The sequence below is a fragment of the Epinephelus moara genome, chromosome 24 (genome assembly GCF_006386435.1).
Source record: "Epinephelus moara isolate mb chromosome 24, YSFRI_EMoa_1.0, whole genome shotgun sequence".
NCBI lineage: Eukaryota > Metazoa > Chordata > Actinopteri > Perciformes > Serranidae > Epinephelus > Epinephelus moara.
The window spans coordinates 11,191,221-11,206,941 of NC_065529.1; the positions used below are offsets into that span (position 1 = coordinate 11,191,221).

The window sequence follows — 15,721 nt, forward strand, 5'->3', positions numbered from 1 at the left end:
AGCTCAGTCACCAGAAGAAAATGTTGGCATTGTACATTTCTGCAAACCACAAATATGCTCCACTTGTATGTTTTACATGCATTAAAATAACATTTCTAAAGTGACATGATATATAAGTCGACTTTGTCATTTGGAAGTGGAGGCGAAGGTGGATGACGTATCACCTGGGAGAGACGCCTGCCAAGTTACAGACCACTGCAGACTACTGTTAGAAACCAACAAACAACAAAACCGGTTGTGTTTGAGCAGGTCACCGCTGCATCTCCCAAGGACTTTTTAGCCAACAGACAATGAGGTGTTTTAGTGACTGTTTTTCCCATTGGGTATAGTGCCATAAGCAGCAGTTGTTTTTCACCAAGACATCCCTGCTTTTCAAGCCATGATTGTGCCCCCAAAAAGTGGGTATTTTAAAACAAAACATGATCTCTTCCTGTCCATTGCCAAGTGTTTTTTGTGTCCAACATGTTAACCATGGCATTGTTGAAAGCACCTTTAACACTGCCCCTTCAAGGTGGGAATTTCATGCTGTTATGCCGCCTAGCCATTCTGTATGAAAGGTACGATTGCTAAATGGTGGGACAGATTTGTCTTGCCTCTGAGCTGTGAACAGAGGTAGTAACACCACTGACACGGTGTTTGTATAAACGGGACAGAAAGCAGGACGGGATCATGGGTGGCGCAGGTGTTGTCTGACGATGTGTTATGCATGTGAAAACTTGCGCAAGTTTTCCGCAGAACCGGAAACAAAAAAAGTCTCGCATTCTTCTTCTTCTACGTTTTCTGGCGGTTGGCAACCAGCTTGTAAATGTATTACCGCCTTCCCGACCATGAGTGTGGATATCACCATGGAGAGAGGTGCGCTACGTCAGACTTAATTCGAACATAACTGTTTCCATCCCCCGTTTTGCGAATCAACATTTTTTCGAATTAACCAAAACCCGGCTAAATCGAGCGTATTTTAGTTTGTACGAATCAGGGGATTTTAATTCGAATTTTGGCGTTTCCATCATAATTTTCCGATGCAATACTTCTAGATGCGCATCTGAACAGGCTGATGGAAACATGGCTACTGTTGTGTTACATGTCACACCCGTCACACCTCTTTTGATTCCGCGATGCCAGCATGCTGTCTGAAATCACACACACACTGTTGGTGCTGTGTAAAAATGTATAAGTGGCATGAAGAAGGGACTTCATAACGGCCCTATAAGTCAATCTCTGTGTAAAAGGGGCCATAAAGAAATGGAAAGTTCTAACGTACAGTATCTGCTAATAATGTACAAATGTGATGTCAAATTTTTTTTCTGCCAACTGGGGTGGAATGTGTGAACACTTTATGTGAGCTGTAATGGCAGACAAGATCAAGAAAAAAAAAACTATTCAAGCATTATCAATGACTCATGTCTATGGTCTGCATTTGTTTTTTACAGAGACATGCTGCATCTCAGCGGGGATTGTGCCCCCAAAACCGGGTGACCAAAATAATTTGTTTGTTGTATCTGCTACATAAAAACAAACACACAAATAAAAAATATCCGTGAGTTTGCAGAAACATACAATGCCAACATTTTTTCTGGTGACTGGGTCATTAATTCATGACTGGTTTTTTTTACTGTTTTCTGAGCTGCTGCCCCAGTAGTCCATGTATACTGAAGTATGCATTAGGAACACAGTGTGCTTCATAAGATACTTACAAGCCTGTTTTAGTAGCAGTTATAAAACATTGGGTTGGGTTTGTAAGGTGTGTAAGGGCTCCAGTCAGTACTGAAAACACGCTTTATGTGTGTATGTGTGAACTTCTCTCATTAGTCTTTTCCTGTCTATCACCTTTTTTGTTATAATCCTTATTTGATGCAGCTCATTACTGGGTGTTAGTTCTTAACTTTCACAGTGTCACACTTCAGCACCTACCTAGATATTTTGCGAAACCAGTCACGCAACCACCACCTAGATGTTATAAAAACTGCAAAAGATTAAAATGACTCCAACTTCTGTTTTTCCAAACCATTGAATTATCACATACTGTAGATCAGCATTAATACTGCCCAAAAACTTTTAAAATATTTTTCTGAACAAGGATAATTTAGTTTTGTCTCTTTAAGTGCACTGCAGTGTTCTTTAAGGAGTAATATTTAGATTGATTGGAGTTTTAAGATAAAATAAATCCACAAATGCACACTGTTACACTTTGATCTGTCAAACATCCTATAGGGATGAGCGGCTACACCATTATCTGTATATGGTCAACCAACTAAATGATCTGTATCTGTATCCATACTAGGAATGGGCAGAGTTTAAATCAGAAGTGAGTAATCAGACGTTATTAAGCCTGAAATTGATATGTGTTGATCAGAAGTTTCTTATTTACTATTTACAGAACAGCCTTAGAATTGAGCTTCAGATCATGTTTAATCACAACAGTATCATAACTGTTCAGCTACACAAATGAGGATCATCATATTTTACTCGGACGGCACTCATGCCCATAAAAACTTCATTATCCATACTATACCAATTAAACCCTACCATTTGTCATGTAAATGCATCTTTAGCTGGTACATAACAGCCAGTTGCTTTTTTTTTAAGTTCTGTAATGACTTGTGGTTTTTATTGTCCTGTGTCAGCTGATTAAAACAGGTGCTGATACTTGAAATATTGCTCTGTTGTTTTTCACAGTTAAAAAAAAGAGCAAGTACTAAAATAGAAATATTTAATCAGAACTAACACACCTAGCTCATTAAAGTTTCTACATAGTTCATGAACTTTCACAACTTCTATCAGTAACTAAACAAATGCAAGTGAGAAAAAACATTCTGGTGATCCAAACTCTAAGTCTAACCTTTTTTTTTTCCTTTCCTCCCAGCTGATGACAAACCTTGTCAGACGTTAGTATTTGTTTGAAGTGAGGTTGTGACACTGAGTGACCAAATTTAATGTCAGGACAGCATCTCGTGCTTACGTCATTTTGACGTAGAATGCTGATGACAGATGACGTTGATATTTTTTTAAGTTTTAAGTTACGTTTGTTAAGTAACCAAAGACCAGCATCCTCAAAGTTTGTCTGCAATACATCATAGTGTTAACATCCAGTTAACGGGAAATTCAAACACTGTTAGACATTTAAAATATTGTCAACCCAATTTATTCCAAGTAAAATTTAAAGTCTGTGCGAAGTAAGAGTCCAACCGCTTTCTGATACCATACTCACATCCTGTGCCAGGTGACTTTTGTTTTGTTTTGTTTTTTTGTCAGGTTTATTTTTGTTATATTTGTTGTTGTAATACTCATATCAGCCATGAGAGGCTTGGGTGCATCTCAATCCCATGCTGGGACTATAAGCATTTATGTTTTCTTCCAAGTGTGTTTTCATTTCACCATGCACTCTAAATACAAGGTACATATATTATATCTTATACTGTACATAATATGAATAATAGCAATATTAATTTTGAAAAAAATTAAAATGTATCCAAAGTGCTTTTTCTGCTGTGTATTGCTATCATTAGATGTGCAAAATTATTCTATTTCCGTAGATAGTGTCAAAAATGCCCCTCTCATTAAGTTTTTTTTTTCATTATTGGTAAAAGTTCCCACTCGTAAGGACTGAAGCATCCTTGTTACCGTGACTATTGTTACAGTAAAACAATACAGATTACACTCAGACAATGGATCACCACAATTTTTTTTTCTTAGTTGCTCTTAAGGGTTCCATACAAGACTGCCTACTTCATACATTGCTACTAAAATGCTGATGGTTCAAATGTGTGACATCTCTGTTTTATAACCACTTCAGAGTAAACTACTGAGTTCAGTAATAACCATTCAAATAGAGAATTCAAAATCCAGTTGGTAATGGCAGACAGAAGTTAGAGATTGAGCACTGAGGATTTTTTCTAATGAAATCAGTAAATTGATCAATTGACTGTTTCTGCAATAATTTAAGAACAACTCAGTGAATACAATGGGATGTTTGTGCACTCACCTCAGTGGCAATGCAGTCTGTCTATGCTAGAACACTACTATTTAGATGCTTTTGATATCCCAAAGTGAAAAATATTCCAAGAACCAGTAGCCTCACCTTCTTTGCTACTCTACTGATGTAGGTCCAATCCATCCTATCAACCTTTGTCGGACAGCTCCATGGGGCTAATATTGTTCCTCTAATGGGTATCAAAGCCTTAGTGTCAGGTCTTACCTGGGTATTTGCCCCCACGACTCCTCTTGATGAAGCAGACGATGAGGAGGATCAGTATGATGAGGGCAATGGCGCACATCAAGCCAATGAACCAGCCTTGAGTGGCAATGTCTACCTGGTCTATGTAGGCTGGAGACATACACAGAACACACACACAGGGTTGCACAGAAGAGGAGAGAGAGAAAAGTGGAAACACAGTGAGTGCTTTTCTGGACGACAATAAGTCAGTGCTAACACATCAGACAATCTGTTCTCATCTCGGAGCGCTCAGCACATCAACAACTCAGAACCAACATCTCATTATTTGCCCCTAAGCTCACACACAGGATGATGTTGTACAAAGGATCCCATCTGTAACAATAAGATGTTTGTCTTCTCTCCCATTACACAGACTGTGAATCTGAATCAGAAAAGAGTGGGATATCAGGGTTTGTGGTTTGACAATGATTGTTCCTTCCAATACAGCCAGACAGATTTCAGAACAGCCTCAAAGGACACACATTCTTTGACAGCTGCCAGAAATTCTACCTCTATCAGAGTTCCCATGGGTCTTTGAAATCCTTGAAAGTTTGTGAATTTGAGGGGAAAATGTATTGAAAGATTATGAAAATAGAGATACATTGACATGGGTCATTGAAGGTGCTTACATTTTGTGCAAGAATAGGAATTTAAGTTATTTTGATATTGTCTGCCATCACTGTAACATATCAAGCATTCACACATTCAAACCTGATCAGCAGAATAAATCTTGGCATTGTACATTTCTGCAAACCATTTATACATTCCATTTCTACTTCTTGTGTAGCTGATACATTGATACATGTCATTACTTTACGTTTTAACAACACTGAGGTGAATGTGTGGTTAGGTTTAAGCACAAAATCTACTTGGCTATGATTAAGTAGACATTATGTTCTGTCTTAAAATACCTGCTTTTGGGAGCATGATCCCGGCTGGAAAAGCAGCACTGTGTTTGTAAAAAACAACCACTTTTCATGGCACTGTTACTAGTGGAAACACAGTGACTGGTATCTAAAAAAACACCTATGTTTGGTGACTAAAAAGCTACTGGAGCAGTTTTTTCGGTTTGGTTGTTTTGTTGGTCTCGCCTGGATGTCTTGCCATCCACCATCCCCTATACTTCCAGATGACAAAGTCAGCTCATATATTACGTCACTCTAAAAAAGTTGATATGAACCACAAAAAAAAGTACCAGAGTAACATATCTTTGGTCTACAGACACATACAATGCCGACATTTTCCTCTGGCGACTAGGCTGCACATTCAAGCTTCTCTCCATTAACTAAAGCCTGCTACTTCTCACTATAAAAAATATTAGTATTATAACAGTAATTTACCTTAATCCATGTCTCAAATTTAGGTTCTCAAAATTGATGCAATTGAGCCTAGAATGTTCTTAAAAAGTCCTTGAATTTGATGTTTAGGACAGTGTGGGAACCCTGCTCTGAATATTATAGATATGAGCAGTGAATTAGAATAAATATTTGAATACAGTTGCGGAATGCAGAGCAGTTGTCCATCAAAATCACCAGAGTATGTCTCAAGATCATGAAGATCTGAAGCTGCACTGCAGTTTATACCTATTAATATACTTTATGTCCATGCAAAAACAATCAAAGGAGAACCTAGAGGTACGGTTGTCAACAATCTCTGAACCATCACTTGTTGGAAGAGAAGTCACAGGAAGTAAGGTGATTCACAAATTTCCATCTCACAGAAATGCAACTTTAACATCCACACAAAAATGAAAAACAATTGATAAAGACAATCCCATTGAGGTTTGATGACACCCAGATCTAGAGGAGTGAAATATCTTATTCTGACTGAACTGAGTTTACCTTTGGGAGAACATGCATGGAATCAAAAAACAAACCAGACAACTCACCCAGCTTTGACTGAGTTACTGTAGATACCACTACTGACAGACTCGCACCCAGAGTAGCCCACCTGGCTGGAACCCTGGTTCCACCTGGCCAGGTGGGGTCTCACCTGCTTTGGTCTTAAAGGTGACAGGTTTGCTGCTGACGCTGTTGAGCTCATGTGAGTAAACCCTCAGATGGTACGTGGCGCCTGCGATCAGATCCGCCACTTTAATGGGGGGCTGTTGTTTCACCGTTACATTTCTCACCGACTTGTCGCCTTGAAGAAACAAGAAAGGGGCCAATCACATTCCAGGGGGTGTGGCCTTTGTTCCACAATAATGGCTTACTAGCAAAGGTCACGGCATCACGATGCTTCGCAGGGAGACTGTTCTCTCTGAGTGAGGGTGGGGTTACTGAAGCGAATTGAGACTGATAACAATGCAATGCCCAAACCCATCATCAAGATTCATTCACCTCTTTACAGTACAGACACATATACAGAGGTGCAACTCTTTGAAACTCAGTCCAGCTGACAAAATTTGGTCCATTTTCTTCTTTTGTAGCTATAACAGAAGAAGCTTTTCCTTTTCAAAGGGCATAATTCTTCAAAGAAAACTCATCTGAAAATTGGGGAGTGGAGGAGAAAACAACTATAAAAACTATACTGCCCCGTGAAAGGCCACTGTGCATCATGTTTCTACCTGACAGAATTGAATCACAGAACTTTCTTTGTTCTAGGGTAACATTGGAGTCAATGGTGGCAAAGCATTGTTTGTCTCAATTATTCACAGGCCCACACTTATCTCCATGATGTCGAAATAAAACAAACAAACAAATAAACTGCAACAACAACCTGAATCTTTCCTGTGGAAAGACATGTCGGTCATGGCCAAGCTATGAGCATGACTCTGAGGTTGCAGTGAGAGGAGAGGGCAGCACAAGGTGGTGACATCATGCACCATGCTATCAACCAATTCACAAGGTTGACGTACATCATCCAACAGAACTCATTCCAAAGCCATGCTATTAATAATAACAACCAATAAAACCATAAGACCTTAAAACCAGCCAAACAAAACGCCTAATGTAGACAAAAGAGAAGACATGCCAGTACTTTCTACATACTTCTTAAATACACGTAGCAATCTTTATGTTTTAGCTGAATGCAAAAATAATTCAAATATCTTTTTATTGCTGCTCCTAGAAATTACATATAATTTCAGAGCTTAGAATTTCACTTGATTAATCTCATGTTACTATATTGCTGTGGCAGATCAAGCTATTGATACGTAGCACTTGTCTTTGATGTGACAATCTACAATCTGCTTAAGTTCTTCAACCCATAGGACCACACTGACTGATTGTTTCTACCCTCTAATACAACCCCCTGGAGCATTTCCTAAATTAGTGCCCCTGCACTGGCAGAACACAACACATATGACCATTAATGGTCATAGTTTTAGACCATGGACTGTGTAAACAACAGACGTAGCCACAGTGATGTAACACTTTGGTTTGTGGACTCCTATTTTGACTCCTCGAGTACGGCATTTTTGGCATCACCATCTTGGTTTTTTGAAGCCAGAGTTGACCATATTTGGATGAGAGGGTGGAGCTGGAGGTTGCTAACTTGTTTTAAACATAAGATTGACGTTGTTAAATGGTAACAGTTAGGTTTAGGCAACAAAACTGTTTGGTTGGGTTAAAGAAAAGATCATGGTGAGGGTTAAGATACGTATGTTTGTTACATATCTGACATAGCCTACATTAAGTACATAACTTAGCTTTTACCTGGCCCTGACTTTCCTGATACAGGTCTAAAAATCTTTCTTTTTACGCTTTATGCTGCTGCAATTCTTTTGAAATTCTTTTAAAATGTTGTATCTTACTTGAGTTTATGATTTATAGCTTTACAATACTATGATTTTATGATGTAATGATTTATGACTCTTTATGATTTATTTCATCTTGTGATTTTTTTTGTTTTAAGTCTGTTTTAAGTTCATTATGTTTTTTTCATGAGGCACTAGTGCTTATAATGCTCTTATTTTAAAGCACTCTGTGCTGCATTTATTGTATGAAATGTGCTATATAAATAAAGTTTATTATCATTATAATTGTTATTATGTCACTTACGTACAGTCATCATGTACTGATGTCACTCACGTGACAGATTTACATCATGTTATGCTATTGTTGTGTAACAAACAAACTTATTCTAGCCCAAAATATGATATTTTTTTCTAAACCTAACCTAGTAGTTTTGTTGCCAAAACCTAACAGTGACCGTTTCCCAACATAAACCACATGTTACAATGTATTTCAGCTGTGCATTTGTTCATCATGTGAAAAGACTGCCTAATAGCATAGTTTGGGAAAGTCAAACAACTTTGGTTACACTTGGGATTAAATTCAAGCAGTTCTCACCTTTACTTTGTAAAGCAAAATATCGACTCACTTCACAAGAATTTTGTGAAAACAGGTTGGAATATAAATATGCAGGTGTGTAACATGTACAAATCACAGCACTAATGCCCACAACCTGAAATTTATTCCAATTTTCTTTCCTTTTGCAAGATCTCTCACTTCCTTTTTCATGACAAGCGCTCCCAGCTTTCTTCTCTTATGCCACCAAAACATCATCCTTCACCTAAATCTGACAGAAATGTAGACACTGCTGAATCACAGTCAGGAGGAGAAGTGGAGGATGATGGGAGGTGGGAGAGTGTCAGGGGCTCCCTGCCACTCTTGGCTTAGAGTCAAAGCTTTCAGATTTGACCTTGGAGAACAGGAGATGGATGGGAGGGACAAAACCCATTAGATCAGTCTCATCTCCCCCCTCTCCTCCCTCCCTCTCTCCCTTTTTCTTTCTATTCACATTCAGACATCATTAAGAATTAAAGCCACTGCCCTGGTACATGAAAAATACATCCTCCCTTCTTTCTGTTCTTGATTGAAGATCACAGACTGGTGAATTGGTAGACAGCAAAACGCGAGAGCCTATACATGCTGGACTATCCAATCTCAACCAGCTCTGAGATTCCAGAGAAGGAGGGATGATGTGTTTTAAAAAGGCAGACTTTAAAAGAGCTTACCACACAATCCAAAGCAAAAGCAAGTGATTATGGAAGCATGGATGGCCCAAAAAGTGACACATTCAAACAGCACTTCACACAAAGCAAGCCAAACAGCCCATTCACAGTGCAGGTCCAACAAGAGGCACTCAAAGCCAGGCAGCGTGTTGAAAAGAAACCATCGTGATGTTGCACTGTACAGAGAGTTAGTAGTGACATGATGACAGTCAACATTTTCCATCATATAAAGACCAGAGAGAAATAGAAAGAGAGCAAGAGAGGAGGAAACACAGAAACACAGACTGTGTTGTGCTGCACCTTCTGCTTTTTTCCCCTTCTTAGAGTCCAAATTGAGACATCAGCCTTTAGGTGCACATATCACTTCCTTCAATAAAAAGGGTGACAACAGGCCAACAGAGCTGCTGCTGCTGCTGCTGCTGCTGCTGCTGCTGCTGCTGCTGCTGCAGTTAAAGGTTATCTCTGGTGAGAGATATACTGTATTTTTTTCTGCTTTTGAGCTGTGACAGCAAACATTTTATTGAAAAACTTTTACTCATATCCTCATGTTTCCTTTCCCTTCTTCTATGCTCTTGCCTCATTACTTGCTTGTCTTGTCATTGAGGTGTAACTTGATTCTGCGCTAAAATAATAAAGCATTAATTATTTAGTGAGAAGTCTAATGAATCATTCTTTATTTTTCTAATGATCCGGGCTTGTCACTGTAATGAAAATTCTGCTGCTTACAGCACTAAATTTCATTTAGACGTGCAGGGAAAACATAGTTTGGCCAGAAAATTATATTTCCATCTAATAGGGATTTCTATGAATAAGGATGAGCTGAACAGTATTCACACAGTGCGATTTAAGAGAGTGGGCTTGAGTGCTTTTGTTGATTACAATGTCTTTCACATCCAGTCATTTCTCTAATCCTCAGCACTGAACACCTTTGGCAAGCTAAGAAAACGATAAAACATATCTTTGTCTTGTCTTTGTCAAACACAGTACTTTTTAAAAGTCGCTAAATGTAAAAAAAATATATACAATATCAGCTCTTTTAAAGTTGCATTAATCAGGTTGGGTTTTATTTTCCACTTGGGGGCAAAAGTCCATGACAACATAAAAATCTCACTCACGTATTGCAAATTGTGGCCTTATAAAGTTGATACTTGTGTAGCAAATACTTGCCTCAATGCTGCTGAGGCTGCGAGACTAAACCAGACAGTAAACTCGTGGGCCTGGGGCCTCATTACAGAAAAATATGCTGACTGCTTGTCCTGTCTTAAGTTTCAAAGGTAAAACTCCTATCTTCCTATTACAGAAGCAATTCCTAAACTCTTGACTGCGTCCAATCCAATCTCAGACCTCCTACCTTTTATCTTCTATCTTAATTTAAGAAATCCTGTAACTGTAACTGTTAAGTCAGTTCTTCAGTCGGCACTCTTCCTGTCATGCCTGTATCTATGTTTAGAATCTATTCGACACTGCCTGTATCTTTGAGTAGAATGCACCAGTAGGCTAATTGAGATGGAGAAGCTATAATAACAACAGCTCTTACTTGTCACCAGCTAGCCAGCCTGCTATCATGGACCAAAAATTATGGGTACTCAATTCTAGCTATTCTATGAGAAGTCACTCCAGAGCCAGACATAGCACTTTGATCAAATTCAATATTAATAGTCTTGACAGTCAAAATATATCCTTATATGATCGAAGAATTTTAAAGTCTAGTCATAGGGCTTGAGTAGCCTGTCAGTTATTATATTTTGTTATTTGTGGTGTTCCCTATCTTTGTTGTCATTGCTATACAGACCTAACAAAAGTGCTGCTCTCATTTTTGTAGTTAATTGTAGTTTTTGACAGTTATCATGAATTTAGGATGGGTCAATCCCATTTCATATACTTAGCCTTGCATGCTATTTTCAAGTGCCACCTTGCCCCTCGGAACAGAGTTACAAGAGGTAGTGGTAGAAAACTACAAAAGGGACAACTCTTTATAGACGAATTCGGCGAGCCACTTGTGTATGCCGCCATCTTGCAGCGCCGCCATTATGGACAGGCTACGTGACCATCACATCATATTGAAGGCAATCAATATTGATCGCCTTCAATATGATGTCATGGTCGTCTAAAAGGCGGTGTAAAATTTGCCCGACCCATCCGGGTTCAGGTTATTTTGACCCTCAATCAGAGACCTGTAGCCTAATTTTTTTTTTGGTCATCAGAGGCCAGGCGATCAATAAAATATTCTTGAATACCTAAAACAAAACACAAACACATGTTGTTGTTGTTGTTGTTTTTAGTCACGTAGCCTGTCCATAATGATTAAATGTCACGCTGCTAGCTTGCTAACGTCAGCACACGTAACGTATGCTAACGTTATATTACACAGTGTTTAATGATACAGTCTGTTATCTCCCTATTACTCTAATCTTTCCTGCTTATCGCTCAAACAAATGATTAATTTCTAAATTAATATCGGTGCTCATTTAAGATACCTTCATCAGTTACCAGAGGCCACTGTCTAACATCATCAATCCAGCATTTCATGATGCTGTCACTGTAGAGAGTCAGTTCACAATGACAGCATAATGAATTGATGACTGACACATGTCACCGCAGCAATGGCGCCGCCGCGAGATGGCGGCATACACAAATCGCTCGCCGAATTCGTCTATAACCCTGATAAGCATCGGTAGGCAGGTATTTATGTAAACAAAGGTGTTGCCAGATGGGCATTGCAAGTATGCTGTCTTCTGCTGTGTTGATTTCTTTTGAGTGGGCTACAGGCAGCCTTTTGCGGTTGTCAGGACGCTTGCAATTCGTTCACAACTTAAGTTTACACTATCAATCAATCAAAAATGACCTTCATTACCAGGCAAATATCTGTGCTCTGTAGGCTAACATTAGCAAATTGTGCTCCTACCCTACTGGTGTGCTCTGATATTAGACAAACACTAACAAGAACAACAATTTTGCTGCTGGACTTAAGTTAAATTTCAGGCATCATATGCCATCAAACAAGGGGAATGCAACATGGACATATGCCAAAATGCGGGGCTGTCATGCACAAATTAGCAATAACAATGTCACATTAGCTAGCTAGTTAGCTACCGGAGACATCAGCATACATGCAATTTTTTTCTGATGCTGGTATATACAAAAACGGACCATAATACATTAGAATGACATCAAACTAAGATAAACAATGGTTGTTGTACTCGCGTAGCCATCTTACCAATGATTTCTCATAACACTTGGTTTGACATGTGCCCCTGAAAACTCTTCATCTGGAAGTGCCATATAGCCCTAACACTTTGCCCCACCCCTCCATCCCAACAAGAACTGGGACAACCTACCCTGAGACATGAATGTGCAAAATGGAGAGGTAAGGGCAAAGTGGTAGGGGCAAGGGGTGTGTTCGGTTGGGCCTTAGGATTCCTAACTTGGGAAATGCCTCGGTTAGGACGGTTCTGTAATGGCTGAATTCTTATGCTGGGATAAAATGCAGTTACAAAAAATGTTTCGGTAATACCAAAATCCTTAATGTCATCCTAAACTGACAAAGGATAGCATTTCAAGCTTTTACAGAGGTTTCTGTAATGAGGCCCTTGAATACCAAAACAGTCAGTTAAAAGGTGCTTAGCTAATGTGAACTGCAGAGTTGGTGATGACTCTGTGGATTTATAACCATAACCAAAAAATAACTTTGTCTACACCTGCTCTTTTTACTTAATATTATCTCACTATTCTGTTTTAGTCTTTAATAATCAAGTTTAGATCTAATTTTGATAGGTGGGCTTGGTCTGGTTTCTTACTGTCCAGTGTGAGCTCTAGCACAAACTCGCTGCTGCCGGCCGGGAAGTTGTGTCTCCAGCTGACGTTAGCGTAGTTACTGTTATGCTCCACCGTCAGATTCCAGATCTCCCGCCCAGGGGCCACTACACAAGAGGGGGGGTCAGGGGTAAAGGGTTAAGGGTTAAGGGGCAAGGGGCAGAGATTGCACAGTTACAACAACCGTACACAGGGCTCCATTTAGACCTATGTATGGTGCTAGCACTAAGGGAATTGACCTACAAGAATTATCGTTTTGATCAGGATCGATCCAGATCAAAGTCTGCTCAAAACCAGAGGTAAGTTTAGTATGTTCATGGACAGAAAAGTCACCCACAAGAAACTGCCAGAGGATTTTTCAGTTCATGAAACACTTGGTTGCAATGCTTACTCTTGGTTTAGAGTGGACTAAAATGGTGAGCTCTGCCAGTATCACAATCCTCATCAATCCAAATAGGCAACCTTCATCACTTTAAAGTGTTGAAGGGTACTCTCTCCATGAGCTGTACAGTTATCAACACCCATGTAATTTAAAAAAAAAAAAAAAAAAAAAAAAAGTTTGGATTCTCACTTCCTGACCAGGAGGATAGCTGATGGCTACATCCCAATATTCTGAAGTAATTCCCCACTTTTTGTACAGCAGGTACAACACAGCTTATCGGAATGCAGCCCTGATGTAGTTTCCTGTTTCGTCAGGTGGGAGAAGGCAATCGTCTTTTGATATCCATGAAGTGCCATTCATGGCAAACTAAAACACTAGAAAGACAGTAAAAACCACAATGGGACAACAGCATGTACCCAACACATTCTGATCAATACGCTTGGTGGTGACCAGCTCGGGAGGTTTGGTGGTAGTGGTCGCCTCAGTTGTGGTGGTGGTGGTAGAAGGAGTAGTAGTAGTCGTAGTTGTAGTAGTGGTAGAAGTTGAGGTACTAATGGTTGTAGGAGCGATGGTAGTAGGAGGAAGAGGAGCGAGAGGAGGAGGAGTAGGAGTGAGAGCTGAAGCCACGGTGGGGTCTGTAAGCTCAACTACAAGGAGGAGGTGGGAGAGAGCAAAGGGTTAAAGACAAGGCAGGAGGAACATCAAACAGGTAGACACACAGTGACACACACAGGAAAGAGTCAATGACACCCTGAGCTAAAACACACCAGGAATTCCTCACACTCATCACTGCACACATCACGCGCCTGAGTCATCACAAGTCAATAAGTGATGACAGTGTTCATTTGAGTGCTGTCCACCTCATCTCTGTATGGATACACATGCTTCAGCATTGTCCTGCACAGATTTAGACTCCACTGCCATCAAGAGGACAGATGCTTACATTACAGCATGCCTGTCACACTGGGTGTCCGTGAAGGGGATGCAAATGACTAGGTGTAATTTGGGGAAGGTCAAAGTGGTAAAATTGCTTTTATTTTGTAAAGTTTTTCTGTTGCATTTAAAGGGGCACCCCACTAGTTAAATTCAACAGAGGTCTGTTTACTCAGTAAGGGAGGTACTACTCAGCCTATGGAAATAATTACACAAAGAGAGTTAGACCCCCTTTTCACCTTGCATTAAAAAGTATCCTGTATCAAGATTGTATGTAGACATGATTTAACCCAAATGCATTTACACCTGGTATTAACATGTGTCTCCAGTGTCCACACTGAGACCAAACAACCAAACGCAGTCAAATTGGGCCCTTCCCCTGCCCCTGCTCTTGAGAGCTATTATAAGAATTATATATATTTTATTACAATTACATTGGATGCACATTTTGATATTGTTTGCATTTTCAGAGACAATATTGGCATAAAATATAACAAATACTTAAAAGAAATCTTTGCATGTCCATAGTTTTCCCTGTTATATGTCAGAGCCAGATCGAGGTTGATGAGGATGAAACAGGCCTACCTGATTATGAAGACAGTGATTGACTTGCAGTTGCATTTACACTTGTGTTCAATCGAACTACCTTTGAAGGTGGTTTGACTGATTGGATTGCATCTGTCCTCAGTGTGTTTTAGGAGTATTTACACCTGTACTTTCATGTGGTCAAGCACTATCCAACTGCAATCACCCAAAAACATTTTAATGCGAGGTGTAAAGAGGGTGTTAGTTAGGGCTCTAGAGGAGCCACAGAGAACTGACTCAAGGACTCAACTTTGTAAAATCTGAAAGAGCAACAACTGATGGTGTCATCTGGGGTTACCCCGGTGATGATGATGACAACTGGGGGTTAGCTTGGCTTGGACTTAAACCAAAAACTGGGGACAGAGAGTTTTAGAAAAAAAAAAAAAAACATGTAAGAAAAATGACACTGTTGGTTGCATTATGGGAAATGTAGGATGCAGCTTTTTATCCTGTACTGGGAACTCAAAGGCAAGATATCTCAACATCTGCTGCTGCTCCCATTTTGACTTTTCTTTTTTTTTTTTTAATTTTATCTGTCTCTCACAAGTCTCCCAACTTTATGTAAATTACATTTCCAGAGTGCCCCTTTATAACCCTGTATCCTAGAAATTATGTTGTTGTGGCAACGTAACCACTGCCTGGATTAGGTTCAGAGACAATGTTTCTTTTAGGTAACGAAACACTACATTCATGTATCGCACAGGCTTTGCCAAAAGGTGGTTGGGGAGGACGGCAGGCAAACACACTGCAGTGCAGAACCTTGACACCAGAACCTTGGGTTCATGTCCAGACTCCTGTCTTAAGTTTAAGCAACAAAGGCACTTTGGTTAAGACTAGG

The 15,721-nt window shown here is 39.7% G+C and overlaps 1 protein-coding gene across 3 annotated transcripts in view; it reads right to left on the reverse strand.

Moving 5' to 3' along the window:
* The window catches only part of nfasca (neurofascin homolog (chicken) a), a 136,796-nt gene that overhangs the window by 21,845 nt on the left and 99,230 nt on the right, over nucleotides 1-15,721 (reverse strand). For 2 of the 3 annotated variants that reach the window (XM_050037639.1, XM_050037638.1), the window contains one exon: nucleotides 4,196-4,324. In XM_050037639.1, coding sequence (XP_049893596.1) covers nucleotides 4,196-4,324 — 129 coding nt within the window. Of the gene's footprint in view, nucleotides 1-4,195; nucleotides 4,325-6,205; nucleotides 6,356-12,967; nucleotides 13,091-13,781; nucleotides 14,013-15,721 lie in introns of all 3 variants that reach the window. The other variant, XM_050037640.1, reaches the window with a different exon arrangement.